Source organism: Chelon labrosus (genome assembly GCF_963514085.1).
Source record: "Chelon labrosus genome assembly, chromosome: 24".
In the NCBI taxonomy this organism is placed as follows: Eukaryota; Metazoa; Chordata; class Actinopteri; order Mugiliformes; family Mugilidae; genus Chelon; species Chelon labrosus.
Window position 1 is genome coordinate 13,246,871 of NC_140357.1, and position 20,937 is coordinate 13,267,807.

General features: G+C 44.8%; 1 protein-coding gene across 1 annotated transcript in view; it reads left to right on the plus strand.

Moving 5' to 3' along the window:
• Positions 1–4,610: 4,610 nt before the first annotated feature.
• Positions 4,611–20,937, plus strand: part of LOC311509483 (activin receptor type-2A-like) — a 35,055-nt gene continuing 18,728 nt past the window's right edge. The window contains exon 1 of the mRNA XM_084574725.1: positions 4,611–5,681. Within this exon, the coding sequence (XP_084430851.1) occupies positions 5,627–5,681 (55 nt within the window). The 5' untranslated portion in view covers positions 4,611–5,626. The remainder of the gene's footprint in view (positions 5,682–20,937) is intronic.

Consider the following 20,937-nt stretch of genomic DNA (forward strand, 5'->3'; position numbering starts at 1 on the left):
CATTCGATGGCGGAGCTTTTAAGCCTCACAATAAGTTGTGTCCTTCGTTGGCTGTATGCTACACAATGTGCATCTGTGCTGCATGCGTCACCATCATCCTGGTGTGGTTCAGTATGTCCAGATATATTCTCTCTTCATGTATTCTCTGCGTTCAGGGTCAGTCACTTTGCTGAGCCCCTGATTTCTCTCAGATTGAACTCATCAACCTTTAAGGCACAAGCAGTTCATCTCACCCCCCCTCCATACCATCCCCATCCCCATCCCACCACCACCTCCTCCACAGCCGGCCTGATGTTTCTAGGGCTCTGCCGCTGACAGCTCTTGCATGTCTCGGTTTAAAAACAGTAGCTGTTACAGATCACGCCAGGCACGCCGGGGATTAAGAAGACAGCGATACCTGCCACCATGACATAAGCGCGAACTGTCGTCTGACAATGCAGCTAAAGCCTGGCTGTCTTCATCCTTTCTTTCTGGTGTCGTCCTGACCTCGTGTCCTCAAAAAACCCTTTCTTCCGCGCTGCGCTGGAGATGCATGGCTTCCACGCCGCAGCTACAGCGATGCCGGTTCATTTTTAACTCGCTAATGCCCCCTCTTCTGAGGTTTGCTGTTGTGGGTTCGCGTGAGGACAGGGAAGGCAGCTGGGTGCCAGATGAGAACGGTAATTAGGCCGGTATCCACCGGGCTTTGGTTACAGGTGCAGATCTGCCTGCAGGGATGAACAAAGCTGTCAATGGAAAAGATCATTCATGCTGAAACAACAGAAAGGGAGGGAGGGGAAGGTTGGCCGGCTCTGGCTGCACGGAGCCACGGCCAAGCAAGATAAATCGCTCTGAGTGGCATCGCGACAAGCTGAACGCGGGCGTATAAATCATTTTCCAGGGAGCTTTAAGAGCAAAAAGGAGAGGCTTTGATTTTAGTGTCTGAGCATTCAGAGCTAGCGCACCACGCTGCAAATACTGCTTGTATTATTTCTAATCTCAATGCATTTAAATTAGTAATTCATCCTAGCGTCCTAGCCTCCTAGCTAGCAGTAACTCATCCTAGCCTCCTAGCTAACACTACCTCATCCTAGCGTCCTAGTTTCCCGGCTGATAGTAGTTCATCCTAGCGTCCTAGTCTCCAGGCCAATAGTAGCGCTTCCTGGCCTCCCAGCTAACAGTAGCTCTTCCTAGCTCCCTAGCCTGCCCCGTCCTAGCTAATAGTAACTCTTCCTAGCTTCCTAGCCTTCCAGCTAATAGTAACTCTTCCTAGCTTCCTAGCCTTCCAGCTAATAATAACTCTTCCTAGCTTCCTAGCCTTCCTAGCTAATAGTAGCTCTCCCCGTTTCCCCTTTTGAATAACCAATGCAGACTACTGCCACCTGCTGGTGTAGTAGTTAAATCACTGGTTATTGAACTAATGGTTTAGTTGTCTACACGCTTTTAGCAAGATAGTTTTAGGACATTGCGAGACAATAAAATTGTCACTATACATAATGGTTAAATCAAAATGACCTTAAATTTATGGGCCATAGTACACAAATGTGTTGACTTTCAAAATAAAATACATTCAGTTTGTTCAAGTATTTAACTTATTCGCCTAATTTCCATACAAATCATGCTTAGATTTGTATTCTTCTGTTGCAGGGTTGATGAGTAAAGCTTGTTTTCAGACTGATCCTCTGCTTCAAAGACGATATTAGATATAAACATGTTTCTGTCTTTCTTTTCGGCAAAGACGACTTATAAAACGACCTTTTTAGATGCCACAGCAGCAGCAGAGGACGTTGCCGCAGCAGCAGCAGCAGCAGCAGCAGCAGCCTGATTTGAGGTTCGTGTGGGGAAACTCCATCCTTCCATTCATCATTCATGCTTGAATCTTAAAGTGTCCACTTGCTCTCGGCGTTGTCCCGGCGCAGCTCTCGTCGTCGCACGTTCTGCCCTCAAACTATTAACATTTTGCCGTGTTTGCTCACGGTTTTAAACGTATTTACATGGTTTGTTGCTCTGCGATGCACTTTGCATGCAACCTGCTTTTTGTTAAAAGCACTTTGTCGATAAATTTGACTTCCCTTGACACTCAATACTGAGTCCATTAAGCCGCAGAGCCATGGGGCTACTCCATGCACAAGGGCCACTGGTTCCAGTAAGGTATATCAGCTGAGCTCTCATTAGCAAGCATCATCATACGTAATTCTGGCACGTGTAATGCCATTAGAGGAGATTTGGCATCTGATAGTTGAGTAATGGGATTAGCTCGGCAGTAAATCTCCAGGACCAGAACTGCAGGTCTTCCCCGCTCAAAGGAAGACAGACAGACAGACAGACAGACAGACTCACAGCCGGACATGCAAGTCATCCTTTTGTCTTGGATGGATGCTAATTCTCTTCCTTTTCTTTTTTAGGAGTAAGCAACCCTGCTGTGGTAGAGAAACTGTTTGACTTTGGTTGGACTAAATACAGTGTTTTGGTTTCTACTTTTAGATGTCTAAGGCAGAAACATTTGTATTTCAACTTTGGCTAAATGAATAAACCACAAACAAACAGTATTCATGTGAAAGAAAATCTCATATGCACTTTTGTTTTGAATTAATTAGCAAATAGTAGCACGCTAACACGCAAAACTGACATGTTAGTGTGTTGGCATGTTAATATTTTGTGTTAAGTACCAAATAGTAGCATGCTAACACGCAAAACTGAGATGTTAGTGTGTTAGCGTGTTAATATTTTGTTAATTAGCAAATAGCAGCATGCTAACACGCAAAACTGAGATGTTAGTGTGTTACCGTGTTAATATTTTGTGTTAATTAGCAAATAGTTGTATGCTAGCGTGCAAAACTGAGATGTTAGTGTGTTAGCATGTTAATAATTTGTGTTAGTTTGCAAATAGTAGCATGCTAGCACGCAAAACTGAGGCATAAGTGTGTTCACGAGATTCATGTTAATGGCTAAATGTTATCGTGCTAGCATGCTAGGATTCTGCGTCAGTTAGCAAATGTTTGCATATAACATTGAATTAAGATCTTAACAGTCTTTTTTGTTAGCTCCGCAGTGTTTCACTTATTAGCAAAATCAAAAAGACACTTTCTGCAGGTAATGCATAGCGTGATCATGAAGCATGAGTTTGTGAAGGGTTCATCCTGCTGCTAAATTAGCTAACTGATTGTGACACAGGAAGAGAGTCTGACAATGAAGTGTAATCTGATTACCGAGCTGGTGACCACGAGTATGCTGACCGTGTCTTAAAATAACCAGAATCAACTATTTTGGTGTACGTGTCTATAATCTGCTGAGCGATAAACCGCCCCAACATTTTTTTTTCCAGGACGGCGCTGGGCTGCACTTCTTTCCAGTGAGAGTTCATTTGTGATGAAAGTTTTGAAATCGCTGCCAGGGGAAAACCATCTACAGGAACTGAACTCCTCACCCGGGCCTGTGTTAGTGCCTCGAGCGCTAACCATTAAGCCATGTACAGGACTGTGTGTTTTGCTGAAGATGAAAGCCCAACACTCCAATATAGAACAGGTGACTCAGCTTCCAGCTTGGCAGAGAAATCCCCCGAGACCTTTGACCTCCTAATCGTTTAGCAGCGCTTATGGTTGGAGATCTGCTCCAGGCTATTAGAGAGATTAGTGTCACACAGATTTGGGAATGGGCCAAGCCTATATCTGTACTTCATGGCATTCTCAGCATTTATTACAGAGCACCCAACCCATGTTGAAATCTGATATGTGACGGTATAGTAGCACATTCTGCGGGCTATATGTAAGTGTTGACCTACATGAGGAGGTGGGCTGCGTGTCATGGGGGCTACTGTTGATTAGAAATAGGTTTTATGGTTCAGACGTCAGTTGGCTGTGGATGCTGCATAATTTATATATATATACACATTAAGCGACGACATTTACTCAGTCAGGAACAGAAATACACACAGAGCAGCAGCTTGTTTGGTTAATACTCATGCTTTGCTGTGTTTTATTTTTATAAAATATGTCAGACTGACTCTTCCCGCCCCTTCTCTTATGACACCGGAGCACGCCGGAGTCAAAAACAAGCAGCCTTCCCCAACAAAAACAATCCCTAGGTCGTAAAGCATTTCAAACAGGCTGGAGAGAGTGAGCCAGCTGGTTACCGGAAGTTAACCAAGGGTGCCTTCAAAATTAGGGTAAGAAAACCATATACTAAAAATTAATTTTAATAAAACAATGAAATAATTTTATTTAATCACGTCAGGAGCTTGAAATTAAAATTAGTGGACGAATATTAGTTAAAACGGAGCAAATACTAATTTACAATTATCCACACACAAATAAATAAATAAATAAACAAAAACATTTAAACACTCAGACTCATACTATGCTTGGTTATTGTTTTTTTTTATATATGTTAAGGTTTGAGATCAGTTGTGCTAATTTCTCAGACAGTCACGTTCACATTTTTGTGAAAAAAATAAATTAAAATAAATTAAATAATTATGTAAACGCATGTAAACATGTGGACAAACCCAAACTATTTGAATATTCTTACAAAAAAAATAAAATAATAATAATTTAAAAAAAAAAAATTAAACGCGTTCCAACGTAAGGCTTTACTTTGAAAATCTCTACCGGAAGCATTTTGTGTCAGTTGCGCATGCTTAACGGTGGCCAGTGACGCCATCTTGAAATTGTCCCGACCAGAGGAGGCGAGGAGGAGACGGACTTGGGAAAAGCAGCTCGTCCTAAACTCGATAGCCGCATTAGCCACACGGATTAACGGCAGCTTCGGCGGTTGTTGCTATCTCACGGTAGCATTTCCACGCGTTCTATCAACTCGCCTCGACCGGGGACGGTTGTTCGCCCACTTTGGAGGGGACTATAACACCGGAGGGGGGGAGCCTCGTAATCGGTTGCTTCCCTGCTGGAGCGGACGGAGCTTGTGTTTTTGTGGCCGGGGCAGCCGCCGCCGCCGCCGCCGCCGGACTGTCGGGGGAAGCTAAACCGGAATATACCAACGTGAAAATAATAATAAAAAAAAAAATAAACGTTTTAAAGTTTCCAAAGAAGAGCGGAGGTGCTATTTTAACCGCCGTTTTTTTTTTTTTTTTTAATAGCTATGCGACGGAGCTCACCGAGGAGAAGTTTGATTGGAGAGCGGAGTGCGCTTGATTTCCAGTCCGATGGATGTTAGCCCTGCCCCGGCTGTGGCTCGGCTCTGTGCGCCGCCGTTGGTAAAATAAAATAAAAATAAAAATAAATAAAAATAAAGGAGGTTAAACGTCCACACAGGCTCAGGTGAACATTCACAACAATGCTACAGACCTGGCCCCGGAGCCAACAAGTCGTCCTCCATTGCTCTCCTGTAAACCTGGAAATACCACCGACCATCCCCTCTTCTTCTTCTCCTCCTTCCTCCTCTTCATCCTCTTCCTCCCTCCTTCTTTTTATGGACTAGTAACTACTCACATCCCCTGGAATATTTTGGATTTTAAAGACATTTTTTTGTTTGTAAGGATGCATTTTCTCCAGAGACAGTGCTGTTTGGAGCAGCGGGACTTATAATTAAATATTTTTTTTTGTTATTATTTTTTTTTAATTGTGCTTTTTCTTTTTTTTTTTTTTTTGGTTTAATTCCTTTTTCTTGTGAGAGGATCAGATTCGGATGGAAAATGGGAGACGCCACCAAACTGGCCTTCGCCGTTTTCCTCATCTCCTGCTCTTCAGGTGGGTGTGGAGGGAGGGAGGGAGGGAGGGAGGAAGGTGGGAAGGGAGGGGGGGTCTTTATTTGTCAGCTGTGCAGGATCCAGTGCAATGCTTATTGTTACCTCTGCAGAGCGCCATGCATAGCTTGTTGTTATGTGTGAAGAATGCAGTGCGATGCAACCCTGTGGGAAGGGGTGGGAGTAAAAACACCACTCTGCAATCCTTCCTCAGCCTCCGTGTGTGTGCACGGGGCCCGGGGACCTCAACGGGCCCTCCTGGGAAACGAATCGCGACTTGTTTAGTTAAAAATCACCTTAAAATTATATAAACACCAGAAAAAAACAGTATTACGAGAAAATATCAGCGCAGTCGTGTTGGCAAACGTCCATTTTATGTTCTCGTTTCCCGAGGGTGGATGTATAATGAATGTCAACAGGGTCAGCGAGGGAATAATGAAGGAGAGGAAAGGTCAACGCAGGCTTGGTCTCACGTGGATGCAGTCGTTCTCCGGCAAACCGGCGACTGACTGCACGTTTGTTTTTGCGTTCTCGTGGAAATAAATGGCAGCGAACGCCTTGGCTTATGAAATATTCAGTGTACCTGCGTAAAAGCTGTACCAATTAAGGCTTAACAAGGGCAAAAAAAAAAAAGGTGAAATGAACTCTCAAGAAGTGGCGGTGGAGTTGTACTTTCGCAGCGAGCCCTGGGGTGTCTTTGAGTAGAAATTAAAAGGTTTCTCAAATGTGGTAATAGTCGGGGTTTGGTCGGAGTGTGCAGCCAGGTGCCGTGTGTGTGTGTGTGTGTTGCAGAGTGCAGCAGATGATTGTTCCTCTCGCTCATTACTGTCTGAAGTGGTGGGAATGAACGGTTCCTACTCGAGGTGGAGTAATGGCCTGAGTTGAATTGGCACGGCTCAAGACGACACCAAGAAACCCTCTGATAAGGGCAGGGCGCCGAGCCCAGAGTGGTTTTATTTGATGAGGCCTTCTGCATGAAGCCAAACAGATAACACACACACACACACACACACACTCTGAGAGAGTATTATTCACACACACTTCCAACTGTGGTTTTTGTTGTGTGGTGGCCAAGAACTTGAGTTTTGTGTTGTTCAAATAAAAGTCTGGTGTCGATCATGTGCAGTCGACCACGCTGGAACCAGAGACTCAAGTTAAATATTGTTGGATTCTGTCAGCTGTTAAAGCCTGGACACATAAAAACTGGCATCAAAGGGCAATGAAGGCTAAGAGTGTGTGTGTGTGGACCAGAAAGTTGCACTTGAACGCAGCGTGGCAACTACAGCAAACAACCAGCTGGTGCTAAAGGAAATAACTGTACGTACCAGCAGGTGGCGAGGAGGGGAGGACGGGAAGAGCTGCTGTTAGCTGGGAGGCTAGGAAGCTAGGAAGAGCTACTGTTAGCTGGGAGGCTAGGAAGAGCTGCTGTTAGCTGAGAGGCTAGGAAGAGCTACTGTTAGCTGAGAAGCTAGGAAGAGCTGCTGTTAGCTGAGAAGCTAGGAAGAGCTGCTGTTAGCTGAGAAGCTAGGAAGCTAGGAAGAGCTGCTGTTAGCTGAGAGGCTAGGAAGCTAGGAAGAGCTGCTGTTAGCTGTGAGGCTAGGAAGAGCTGCTGTTAGCTGAGAGGCTAGGAAGAGCTGCTGTTAGCTGAGAGGCTAGGAAGCTAGGAAGAGCTGCTGTTAGCTGTGAGGCTAGGAAGAGCTGCTGTTAGCTGAGAGGCTAGGAAGAGCTACTGTTAGCTGGGAGGCTAGGAAGAGCTGCTGTTAGCTGAGAGGCTAGGAAGAGCTACTATGAGCTGAGAGGCTAGGAAGAGCTACTATTAGCTGGGAGGCTAGGAAGAGCAACTATCAACTGAGAGGCTAGGAAGAGCTACTGTTAGCTGAGAGGCTAGGAAGAGCTACTATTAGCTGGGAGGCTAGGAAGAGCTACTGTTAGCTGGGAGGCTAGGAAGAGCTGCTGTTAGCTGAGAGGCTAGGAAGAGCTACTATGAGCTGAGAGGCTAGGAAGAGCTACTATTAGCTGGGAGGCTAGGAAGAGCAACTATCAACTGAGAGGCTAGGAAGAGCTACTGTTAGCTGAGAGGCTAGGAAGAGCTACTATTAGCTGGGAGGCTAGGAAGAGCTACTGTTAGCTGGGAGGCTAGGAAGAGCAACTCTTAGCTGGGAGGCTAGGAAGAGCTACTGTTAGCTGGGAGGCTAGGAAGAGCTACTATTAGCTGGGAGGCTAGGAAGAGCAACTCTTAGCTGGGAGGCTAGGAAGAGCTACTATTAGCTGGGAGGCTAGGAAGAGCTACTATTAGCTGGGAGGCTAGGAAGAGCAACTCTTAGCTGGGAGGCTAGGAAGAGCTACTGTTAGCTGGGAGGCTAGGAAGAGCTACTATTAGCTGGGAGGCTAGGAAGAGCAACTCTTAGCTGGGAGGCTAGGAAGAGCTACTATTAGCTGGGAGGCTAGGAAGAGCTACTATTAGCTGGGAGGCTAGGAAGAGCTACTATTAGCTGGGAGGCTAGGAAGAGCAACTCTTAGCTGGGAGGCTAGGAAGAGCTACTATTAGCTGAGAGGGTAGGAAGAGCTTCTGTTAGCTGGGAGGCTAGGAAGAGCTACTGTTAGCTGAGAGGCTAGGAAGAGCTGCTGTTAGCTGAGAGGGTAGGAAGAGCTGCTGTTAGCTGAGAGGATAGGAAGAGCTACTATTAGCTGGGAGGCTAGGAAGAGCTACAAGCTGTTGTTCAGAGCCGATCAGTTGGAAGGGCTGGGTGAGAATTGATTAGATTTTCTCAACATCATGACACCGTCATTGATTCCTTCGCGGGTTTCAGCACCGAACCAGATGTTTTTGTAGTTACTGTCAGAATCTGGACACACATGATGAAAATGTGACGTTTTATCCGAGTAGCTTCTTCATTTGTGGTGGAAACGACTCTGCAGACGACCGACTGTTGGTCGTAATATTGGGCACCGCGGAAGTATCGGTATATTAACGGTGTTGATGCTTTTAGGTGTAAGTTTGGTTAAAACACGCTTCGTAGTAGACTACCTGCAGGGGACAGACGTCTTTCTGTCCTTCTTTTCCTTCCATTCACATCAGAGCATGAGCCTGAACATGTATGAATATCAATCTGTGCCAAATCAACAAACCTTAAACCCAGACATAACTCTTGAGCTGCAGTTAAAAGTCGCAGTAAGACAGGAAACGGTCTTCTTGTTTTGGGTTTTTCTGATAATCGCGTCGAACCCCCCGGGGGTCGCCCTGTTTTGCCCCCCCGGGCGACCTCTGCCTCGGATCTGCGTGCGAGCTTCATCTGCGTAGCGGGTAAATATTTACATGTGCCGCGTCGGACGTTGCAGCACATCCAGATCCAGATCCAGATCCAGAGAGAGAGATTTGTTTTTCTTCACCCTGATGCTCGGTGTGTCAAACGATTCAGTCACGGCAGCAAAACGCCGCTATGTGCTGTGTTGTGTGTTTTTATGTGGTTGATAAGGGTTTGACCCCGTGACCGTCACATTCTTTACTAATGATTCATCGAGTGTAAACGGCTTCAACTTGATCCTGCTCCTCTGGTGACATGAAGCCAGCCCCTAAATGTAGACGTCACACTTTCTGGTTAACGTTTTTTAGTTTTTTTGTAGAAAATGGCTGCTTTCTTTCTTTCTTTCTTTCTTTCTTTCTTGCTTGTACCCGCCGCCGCCGAGGCTGAGAGGAGGCTAAGTCGAGTCTCGTGCTCCGGCTTTGGCCTCCTGTTCTGTACACTGCAGCAGTTTCACACAGACATTGATCCTCTCGCTCAACCAGTGTAAGGTTACATCAATATGGCGAGGATGAAGCTGCTCTGGGGGCTGTTGCTTTTTCTTTTATTTATTTATTTATTTATTTATTTGAATCCTCAGCAGCACAACAGATCTGATGATTCAGTTCTGGCTCCGCTGCAGGATCAGTCTATCGCCGTCTCATTTCATTGTTTTAATTATGTCACCGACCTCTGACCTTTCCCGTTGAGGATAAAGCAACTTTTCGTGCAATTTTCCTGCGATAAAATAATATCGGCTCGCTATTTACACTTTAAATAGCTGTAAAGATTAGCGTTGATGTCTTTAAAATAGCTAAATATTTGTATTTTGCTGTTTTATTTTCATTTCAGGACATTAGTGTTGCTTTCGTCAACGAAAACTATGACTAAATATTGTCGTCAACGAACCTTTATCACGTGACTAAAACGAGACGAGACGTAACGTAAATGCTGGTCATGCGACGATGACTATAATTAAATGTATAATGCAAATATTGTTGACGAATAAAAACGAGACTAAATGTGGTTTACAAAATAAAAACTATGCTAAAATGTCTCTCCATTTTCGTTGACCAAAACGAAACGAGACGAAATGTTACAACGTCATTTTGTCTTGTTTAGTCGCGTTATTATTATTATTTTGTAGTTTTTCTGTTTCCTGTGTCCAGAGAGCCCGTTTCTCTCGCAGGCGACGTCACTTCCTCAAGCTCCACTCGCGGCGTTATTTAGAAGATGCAGCTGCTCCAGTGAGTCTGCGACTCTGCGTCAGTACTGAGTAGCGTGACAGAGAAAGGGAACGATGGCGGGCCAGCCGGGGGTCTTTGGTAGAAGAAGAAGAGAAGACATTTGGAAAAACTTTAAATACACCGAAGTGGAAAATAAAACCGAATGTCTTGTGGTGAAAGATAGGGAGAAGTGCGGCAAATAGTAAATAAATAGTAAAATAAATATGTTGTAAATTCAAATCAGCGTCTTCCGTGTCTGGAATGGATGTATTCTTGAGTCTATAAGGTAACAATAATATAATAAGAACCTTGTTTGAAATAGGTTTGGCTAAAAGAAAATTTTGGTTTTGTCTATACAAGGTACTTATACTATATTGACTGGGTTAAATAGAATTGCATTACTAAAAAGAGACTAAAATACAATTTTCGTTGACTAAGACTAGACTAAATGTCATCAGTTTTCGTTGACTAAAACTAGACTAAATGTCATCAGTTTTCGTTGACTAAGACTAGACTAAATGTCATCAGTTTTCGTCGACTAAGACTAGACTAAATGTCATCAGTTTTCGTTGACTAAAACTAGACTAAATGTCATCAGTTTTCGTCGACTAAGACTAGACTAAATGTCGTCAGTTTTCGTTGACTAAAACTAGACTAAATGTCATCAGTTTTCGTCGACTAAGACTAGACTAAATGTCATCAGTTTTCGTCGACTAAGACTAGACTAAATGTCATCAGTTTTCGTTGACTAAAACTAGACTAAAATAGTCATGGATAATTCTGACTAAGACTAGACTAAATGTCGTCAGTTTTCGTCGACTAAGACTAGACTAAATGTCGTCAGTTTTCGTCGACTAAAACTAGACTAAATGTCATCAGTTTTCGTTGACTAAAACTAAGACTAGACTAAATGTCATCAGTTTTCGTCGACTAAGACTAGACTAAATGTCATCAGTTTTCGTCGACTAAAACTAGACTAAATGTCATCAGTTTTCGTTGACTAAAACTAAGACTAGACTAAATGTCATCAGTTTTCGTCGACTAAGACTAGACTAAATGTCATCAGTTTTCGTCGACTAAGACTAGACTAAATGTCGTCAGTTTTCGTTGACTAAGACTAGACTAAATGTCGTCAGTTTTCGTTGACTAAGACTAGACTAAATGTCGTCAGTTTTCGTTGACTAAAACTAAGACTAGACTAAATGTCATCAGTTTTCGTCGACTAAGACTAGACTAAATGTCATCAGTTTTCGTCGACTAAAACTAGACTAAATGTCATCAGTTTTCGTTGACTAAAACTAAGACTAGACTAAATGTCATCAGTTTTCGTCGACTAAGACTAGACTAAATGTCATCAGTTTTCGTCGACTAAGACTAGACTAAATGTCGTCAGTTTTCGTCGACTAAGACTAGACTAAATGTCGTCAGTTTTCGTCGACTAAGACTAGACTAAATGTCATCAGTTTTCGTCGACTAAGACTAGACTAAATGTCGTCAGTTTTCGTTGACTAAGACTAGACTAAATGTCGTCAGTTTTCGTCGACTAAGACTAGACTAAACGTCGTCAGTTTTCGTCGACTAAGACTAGACTAAAATAGTCATGGATAATTCTGACTAAAATGAGACTAAAATGCTCAGACTTTTAGTTGACTGAAACTTGACTAGACTAAAAAGAGTATGAACATGACTAAAACTAATAAAAACTAAAATGACAGCTTGACACAAAGACTAGACTAAAACTAAAATTAAAACAGGCCGCCAAAAACAACACTACAGGACATAAATCTCTCCACTACTTCCGTCACTCTGCTGTATCTTTCTTTTTTGGGGGGGTGATCCCAGAGTGGTCGTCGGTGCGCCAACCAGCTCTGTCCCATTTTTCCTCAAGCCAACACCCGTCCGATTCTATTTCTAATACCTTGCATTATGCATGAGGCTCCCGAAAAGCACAGGTGTATTTGTTAAGGCCAGATGTAGTAGCCGGGGCGGGGGAGTCCCATCGGGGCCCCGCTAGCCAGAACCTTCCTTCCAGGGGCCGTGTATCATTCTTTTACCTCGTTCATGTTCACACGGAGATAGAAGACGACGAATATTACAACCCGCGATCGGCCGGAGTTAAATTTAGCCCGTGGCCAGGTGTGGCGTGCTCTGCAGGGACGACGTGGACGGTGGATCTGTGTCCAGTCCCTGATTAAAGTTTAAATCCTGACTGTCAATTCATTAACTCGCATGAGACTGAGCTTTGATTTACTTAACTTGTTGGGCCAACTCTGCAGGGTCATTGACTGAACACAGATCGATCAAAAAAAAAAAAAGAACCTGAGGCCGTAAATGACAATCTAAACTTTCACTACAATTAAAAACCATAATTGCTGTTGAGGGGGATTTTATTTGTGCGTCTGCAGCAGAGATTTGTTTCAACCTGCTCCAGGTGCTGTCAGACCGGGTTCAGCTACCTGCAAGAAGGAAGCAGAGGTGTTTGCAGATGTTCCTGCCTTTAAATGATTACATCTCATTGGTTGTTGTTTTTTTTTGTTGTGCAATCAGCGGAGACGAGACAACGGCGAAAGGTCACGTGTTCGACATCCCGCTACATCCTGTCCTTGATTAAAATAAATAAATAAATAAATAAACCCGTACCTGCTCAGCTGATTGAAAGTCAGCCGGCTAAAAAAGAGCATCGGCTGAAAGCCTAAAATGTAAATGCGGGGCCGAGCTTACCTCCCTAATGGGAAGTCGATGAATTGCCCTTGTAACTATTACAGATTCAAATTAAAACAAATGAGAGAGAAAGAAAGAGAGAGGGAGTAAAAGAGCCACACCTTTTTGCCTCCGTGGAGCTTTCAGATTAGGGATCAGTATCTTGTGTTTTTAAAACGATCGGTATCGCTGAGCTTCAGTCTGTTTAGAAAACCAGAACCACGTCCCTGAAGCGTCACGACCTCTTCCTGTGTTTTATTAGCGGCTTCGGCTCGAGTCAAAAAGTAGAAACTGGATGTTTAGAGGGGAACAACAAACCCTGAACCCCTCGCGTTCTGACGACGAGTCTTCGATCCGGCGACGGCCCTCAGGAGCGTCCACGCATGACGTGACCCAGAGCCCGGAGATAAGTCCGTTTCTGTAATTAATGCATCCTGCAGATGTTGCTTTATGTGCTTGGGAGAGTTTGAGTCTAGACATGCTGGCAGACGGAGGGAGGGAGGGAGGGAGGGAGGGAGGCCCTGCTTTGATCCTTGATTAAAAACTGTGAGCTGTACATTCATCTTGCTCTTGTTTCAGGCCTCTCTCTCTCTATCAAGGGTCCACCTTCCTCCTCATCCTCCTCCTCATCTTCGCCCGTCTCTTGCCAAGATTCCTCACTGTCATGAAGGTCGCCCCAACCCTCTTATCACTACAAAACCACTAAAGGCTAATGGGTGCGCTCGGGTTCTTGACATTATTGTCGCTTAAGCCTCTAAATGTCACACAGACCTAAACGAGCGTCAGGAATGTGAGCTATTTACCGGCAAAATAAAAAAAAAGTGTTCACCTTGACTACAAGGCTTTACAGCTCTCGCGGCGGCGGCGGCGGCGTGCGAGGAAAGCGAGGAGATGACTGAGCAGTAGTAGGAAGCGTGTGTTTTTCCTCTTGGCTTTCGCTGCACCTGTAATATAATCTCAATTAAAAATAAATAAAAGTGTTTGGTGTTTTATTTTGGCTGCCGGGCGCCTCGTGACCGGTGTGTGTGTGTGTGTCATTAGTTTACACTAAATATAAAGATGAGGCAGGAGTCAGCGAGGTCGTCGGATGAAAGAGAGAGGGGGATTTATTGACTCCCGACGTTTATTGGTTCGCCTCGTACAAACGCGAAGAAGCCCGGGTGCCGAGTGCAAACTTTAATTGAACGGTGGTGCGTTGGTCATCGCCACGTGAGTTGACTCGGAGCCAGGGAGGAGCGTCGCAGCGTCTTGACACTTTCCCCGAGACGTCGAGCTGCAGCAGAGAGTGATATCGCGTTCTGATTGCTGGATTATACGTTTATTGCGGCTTTTAAATGGCTTTACGGCGGTGGATTATGACCCAGAGTCACAAACAAGACCTCCTCTTCTCTCAGTGCCTCCATCCCTCCTTTAATACATATATATATATATATATACACATAGATAGAGACTTTATTTGTCCCGTGGGAAATTTGGCGTCCAGTAGCATCGTTAAACAGAGACAGGAGGAATTACTTCTTGCAAAAAAGGGTAAAAATAAAGAGTATAGTGAAGTAGAATGTGTAAAGGTACAGTATATACAAATATATAAAGTATGCAAAGTGCGTACATATAAATACTCGGATATAAGAAGAAATGATGGCTCGGTTGATATTGTTTTAGCTTTAAAGCCCAAATGAGACTTAACACACCCTTCAAATAATAAATCCAGGTATTTTATTTATCAGTTTTTATTTATTTTGAGGAGGGGGGTCAGGTTTGTGCTGTAGTTCCTTCTTGCTGAAACCCTGCGAGGAGATAACGAGGCGTTTTTTTTAAAATTGCTCGTCCTGTGAAGAATGTACGGTATGCAGGAGCAGACTGAAGCCCATTACGCACATGGGACAACGCTGGTATGCGCCCCCCCTTCCCCTTCCCCTTTTTTTTTTTTTTTTTTGTGCAAACAGTACAGTCTTGGCGGCGAGCGGACACCGACCCAGGTGCTCCCTCCCCGACCTGTCCGGCAACTGGCTCCGTCGGCGCTAATTGAGGCGGCGACCAATGGGCTGCAGCATACCAGCGAGGATTAAAGGGATTGGATTCAGTTGCTGAGTGCTGTGGTTTTTTTAATGCCCCCTCCTCCCCCTCCTCCTCCTCCTCCCCTGCCATGATGGAAAAGAGTGCGGCCTTTGTGACCGGCTTCACCCGAGCCAACCCCGTCCACCCCTGCCATGTCACGACACCCATCTGATGGAGCATTAGCGCAGCGCTGCAGCGAGCCTCGCTGGAGTTACTGTAAAATACTGTCTCCTCTGTGCGCCGCTGCCTCGCTGTCCATTCAGCTGCTGGACTGACATTAACGTAATTGCATAACGTCGGCTTCAATAACAAAAAACCTCCACGTGTTCTTTTTTACGATTAGCCGACACTTTGGGGCGATTTAAGTTCGCGCAAATCTTCGTTCGTCAAGACGTTTGAGGCTGAGGCTGCAAAACTTCTACTTTACCGACCGGCAACAATTAAAAGAAAGAGGCCGGGAATTTAAGCCTGACTCGTTCCAGCTCAGGTCTCCAGCCTGTCGTTGGCTCCTATGATTAGAAGCTCTCTACTAAATGTACTGTATGCGCCGTTATTCATGCAAAAGCTGTATTTAGTCGAGTGTTGAGTCAGTAGCGTGGAGGAGGAGTGTCGGGTATCATCAGCCAAGAGGCCAGCTCTGCAGACGGCGTTACTCTGACCTGTGGCCTCGGCCCCTTTAACTTCTTTATTCAAAAAAACAAAAAAACAAAAAACCAGTTTGTTTTTCCACACGAGCAGCCATGCCATCACCTCCAATCTATTTCATCCGTGCCCCGGACACAGATGATAAGTTGATCCTTAGAACAAATTCCATCATGACGAACAATCCCCGGTCCTGGCACACACACACACACACACACACACACACACACACACACACACACACACAAAAACAAGCCTTGATGAATGAGTTGTTTACCTACTTCAGTTCCAGGCCCGCCAAAATGCCACTTCATTATAAACGCTGCAAAGAGCAGAGAGTTGCAGCACAAGCCTGGCCCCTGCGACCGGCCGCGCGCAGAGACAGAGAGAGAGAGAGAGAGAGGAAATTGGATATTAGTTCCTCCTGTCCTGTACTCCTCCTCAACAGTTGTCGAGGGATAAAAACGCGCTCGAAGGACGGTTCGTGAATCGGAAACGTTTCAGCGCAGTCAGGGCCCGATGACAAACTTCTGTACGACGGAAACGGCTGAAATCAGACACGTGGAGGCGTCGCTTCTTTTTTAAGTTTAGATGAACAAGAGGCTGAAATGTTGAGGCAGATGTTTCTCTTCTTACATTTGGCGTTGGCTGATAATAATTAGCTGATAATAAACACTTTCATTGGCGTTTCCTTAACTTTCAAGACTCAGAAACCACCTGAGAGCAGAAACACGATTACGATTCAAAACTGAATCTTTTCCGTTGTTTCTCTTCTTCATCGAACGATTTCCGTCGTCTCCTAAATTAATCAACGCTTTCATCCAGGCTTTAGTTTGGGAGTAGACATTAGAACACCTCCGGGTGTCGTCGTCGTCGGCGTGGTCGTCTGGCTACCGGCCAGAGCGCGGCTCAGTTGGAACATTTTCTCCGACATTTGGCAGGTGGTTGTTGGTTGGTTGGTTGGTGGTCATTTCCCACCCAGCACGGTCCCACCTCTCTGGCACCGGCCCGCGGATCGGATCAGACCAGAACCATCTCGCCTTCGCTAATAAAAAATAAAAGAGGCATGTGCCAACAACACACGGGAGCTGTTGTAGCTCGGTGGGACGGCGATACAGCCATAAGTGTCGTCTGGACGTTTAGATTCTGCAGGAAGGTTGAGAGTATTTTTTTGGAGCTTAATTGCTGAGGATGGGAGCAGCAGCTGAGTGGCCCAAGATGTAAAATATTTAAAAATGTCACGCCGCGATATAGCGAGGGGTGAGAAGCAGTTTTTCAAGAAGAGCCCCTTTGCGAATTGAGAAGTGGGTCGGGTGTTTAGACATTTTGCAGACGGGGTGGAGGAGGCGTTGGTGAAATGTCCGCAGCTTAAAGTAGGTCGTGGTTAACCTTGATAAATCTCTTGCACGAGCGGAGGAGAGAGATTTAAAGACGTGGACGTTGATTTGACCGATCAGCTGAGTCTTGCGTGGACTCGACACAAAGCAGAAGTAGATGTTTTTCTTTAACTTCTACCTTGACTTGCTTTCCGTCGTCTGTTCGGACAACGGTGACATTTTTCATTTAACGAATTAAAAGTCTTCGTCTCTCGAGGGGAACGACCTTGCATCTCGACAAACTTCTATCGCCGTAAACAGAGCGAGCCTTGCGCCGCTCAGGTTTGACATTTTCCACTCGAGAAATATTTTTTCCGAGACAAAAGAGGCTTCTCTCTTTTATTGCCTCGGATGTATATGCACGTGGGTGGAAGCCCTATTGTACGTCCTTGCACAATGTGAGCTCTGCACTCGGTGACATTATCTGCTTTAGTGAACTCACCCCGGAGATTGATTTCTCTGCTTTTGTACCCTTCACGTCCGCCATACTGGCCGGGCAGGAGCCTTGCCCGCCTTCGGCACACGGCGCTTATAGAGGAGGCAGCCGGCCCGTCACCTGGTTTCAGGGCAGTGATTGATTCGGGCTCTTGACGGCTTGTGTTTACAGTGGAGTGCTGTGTTTGCAGTTCACATGGCTCACGGCTCTTTCGCCGATGCCTGAATGGAGGCGTTCTCCAACGGAGCTGCTGCAGAACAAAAGGCGACGACGTGCTTTTTTTTAAATTTAGGAGCCGCCACATTTAGAAATGCATCCATTCCTGTCAATTTATATAAGGTTAATGTTTGTCTTTTGTGGGCGTGTGCGCTCTCAGCTCTGACTCAGAGGCACAAAAGAGGCGTGACTCTTTCTAGGGACAATTAGTTTAGTCGAGGATTTTCTGTTTATCCAAAGACACCAAAGAAAGTTGGGCTTTAAATAGGAACGTCTGCAGATGTCACCTGTCTTTAACATCTTTTAACGTCATTTTAATGTCCTTTAACCTCCTCTGTCTTTTAACATCCGTCTTTTAAGGTCCCCTAAAGTCTTTTAAACATCTTTTAACATCATCTAACATCCTTTAATGGCATTTAACATCTCTAAAGTCCTTTTAATGTAATGTGAAGTCCTTTACTGTCCTCTGACGTCTTTTAAACGTCTTTTAAGGTCCTCTAACCTCATCTAACATCCTTGTAAAGTCCATTGCCGTCCTCTAATGTCTTTTACATATTCTAAAGTCCTGTAACGTCCTGTAACATTCTGTAACCTCCTGTACAGTCCTTTACTGTCCTCTAACGTCTTTTAGTGTCTACTGCAGTCCTCTAAGGTGCTCTAAAGTTCTTTAATGTTCCTATAAAGTCCTTTGACGTCTTTTTAGATCCTTAAACGTCTTCTAACATCCCGTAAAGTCCTTTTCCCGTCCTCTGACGTCTTTTAAACGTCTTTTAAGATCCTGTAACCTCATCTAACATCCGTGTAAAGTCCATTGCCGTCCTCTAATGTCTTTTACATATTCTAATGTCCTGTAACGTCCTTTAATGTCCTTTAATGTCCTGTAACATTCTGTAACCTCCTGTAAAGTCATTTAACGTTTAACAGCCTTTCAAAATCCTCTTAAGTCTTCTAATGTCACGTAAAGTCCTTTAATGTCTTTTGACATCCTATAAATTCCTGTAACGTCTTTTAGTGTCTTCTTAAGTCCTTTAACGTCCTTTAATGGCCTTTTAATGTCCTCTAACATCCTCTAAAGTGCTTTAATGTCCTATAAAGTCTTTTTAGATCCTTAAACGTCTTCTAACATCTTGTAAAGTTTTCCCATTCTCTAACGTCTTTTAATGTCCTCTAACGTCGTCTAACATCCTTGTAAAGTCCTTTGCCGTCCTCTGATGGCTTTTAAATATTCTAAAGTCCTCTTGCGTCCTGTAGTGTCCTTTAACATCCTGTAACGTCCTGCAAAGTCCTTTAACGTCCTGTAAAGTCCTTTAGCGTCCTGTAACGTCCTGTAACGTCCTTTAATGGCCTTTTAACGTCCTCTAAAGTCCTCTTACGTGCTTTAATGTCCTATAAAGTCTTTTTAGATCGTTTAATGTCTTCTAACATCCCGTAAAGACCCTTTCCCGTCCTCTGACGTCTTTTAAACGTCTTTTAAAATCCTCTAATGTCATCTAACATCCTTGTAAAGTCCTTTGCCGTCCTCTAATGTATTTTACATATTCTAAAGTCCTTTAACGTCCTGTACAGTCCTTTAGCGTCTTCTACGGTCTTTTAAATTCCCATAAAAGACATTGTGTACAGTCCTGTAACGTCCTCTAACGTCCTCCTTTCTTTATTGTTTTTGGACACGCCATGACCTGGATGACTGAAAACCTTCACGTATTTTCTGTGTCGTCCACAAACTCTTCAGACCAGAACTGTCCCTCATGGACTTTCCTTCAGACATAATAATAATAATAAGGACATGTTACATGTTAAAAGACACCAATAAATAAAATAAAGTAGATTTATTCAGCGTTTTTAAAGTGTGGCTTGTGCTGATTTCACCTCCACCATCACTGTCGCCTTCAGCTCCCATGAGGGCCGTCGAGGGGGAACGATGCGTTCAGGCCCATTCAGGAAAGAATAGCGATAATAGAAAGCGGGCGCCGGACAATGAGCTCTTGAAGGAACGCGTTGAAGGTCTGACGGGAGTAAACGAACACAATCAGGGTTCATGTTTAGAAGGACGTCGTTGTCTGAGGACGTTGTTTGAGGACATTTCCTCTTGTTGCCTTGAGGTGATCTGCCGTCTCTACCCAACAATCACTCATCGCTGATCCTCATTTCCTCGGCCTCCAGATGTGGTCGGAGGCGAAACAGCAGCCCAAAGGCATGATGGGAAAACTAAACAAAGTTCAGCACGGTATAAATTCTTTTTATTTGTCACGCAGACGTACGTGACTCCTCTTCACACGTCGTCGTCCTCGCTGCAGACGTCTGAGCTCGAGCACCTTAACAAAAGTTTAATTTAGTCCGTTTTTTATTTTAATACACGGATAGTGGACAGTTGCGCAAACAGAAAGAGATTTAGTTTGAGTTAAAGGGCAAAGAACGTGTAGGCGGGAGTGAAATTAAAGCGGCATGAAGCAGGAAGTCAGATGAAGTAATCTCCCCCCGTGGCGTTATTCATGCTCATGTGCACGTTTGGGCAAATTTTATCTTTACTTTCTTGTCTAAATAAACCGCACAACCGATTATTTCTGCATTCTTCTCCTCCTCCCTCCTCCTCCTCCTCCTCCTCCTCCACCTCCTCCTCTCTGCTCTCTCTCTCTTTTTTTATTTTTTTGCGTCGGCCATTTGCTCTCAATCACACGCAGGCAACGGTCGACACCTGTTGCCTGTGAAATAGTTCGGGGGGCTTCATGGGAAATGGACTTGATGAGAGAAAAATGCCGTCAGCGCCGCTACGAGGCAGAGTGACCTCCTCCTCCTCGTCTCCTCTCACTTCCATCTGCAGCTGTTAACGTCGCTTCTGGGGCCCCGGGGCGGGGGGGGGGGGTTGCCGTCAACTTTCTGCGGCAACAATAAATAAAAGGCAACGAGGTCAAGGTTGGCGTGTTGCGTTTGCAGTGAATTAAATGTTTGCATCTGCGTTTAATCCTCGACTTTTCTGAGGGGAAGTTGTCCACTCTGCGATAACGATATGTGGGAAGCAATCCTGGTTGTCCCGTGGCAGGAAGCAAACCCCGTCCCGGGTCTTGACAGCAGTCTAAGCTGGACCGACTCTCTGACAGGTGATGAGAGGACGAGGAGGCAGCACTAAACTGACGAGCTGTCATGGAGTCATGTCCCCCCAGATATCGGTTTGCGTTTAACAAACCTGCAGGAAATCAGAGTCTCCTTTATTTTGGCAGAGAGACGATTTGATTGGACGGGCTCCTCTTTTCTTTTGAGTGTGTTTGTGAACACCGTGTCAGTTCCACGTCCCGATCCGATCTTAAACGTCCCAGAGTTGGTCTCCTGT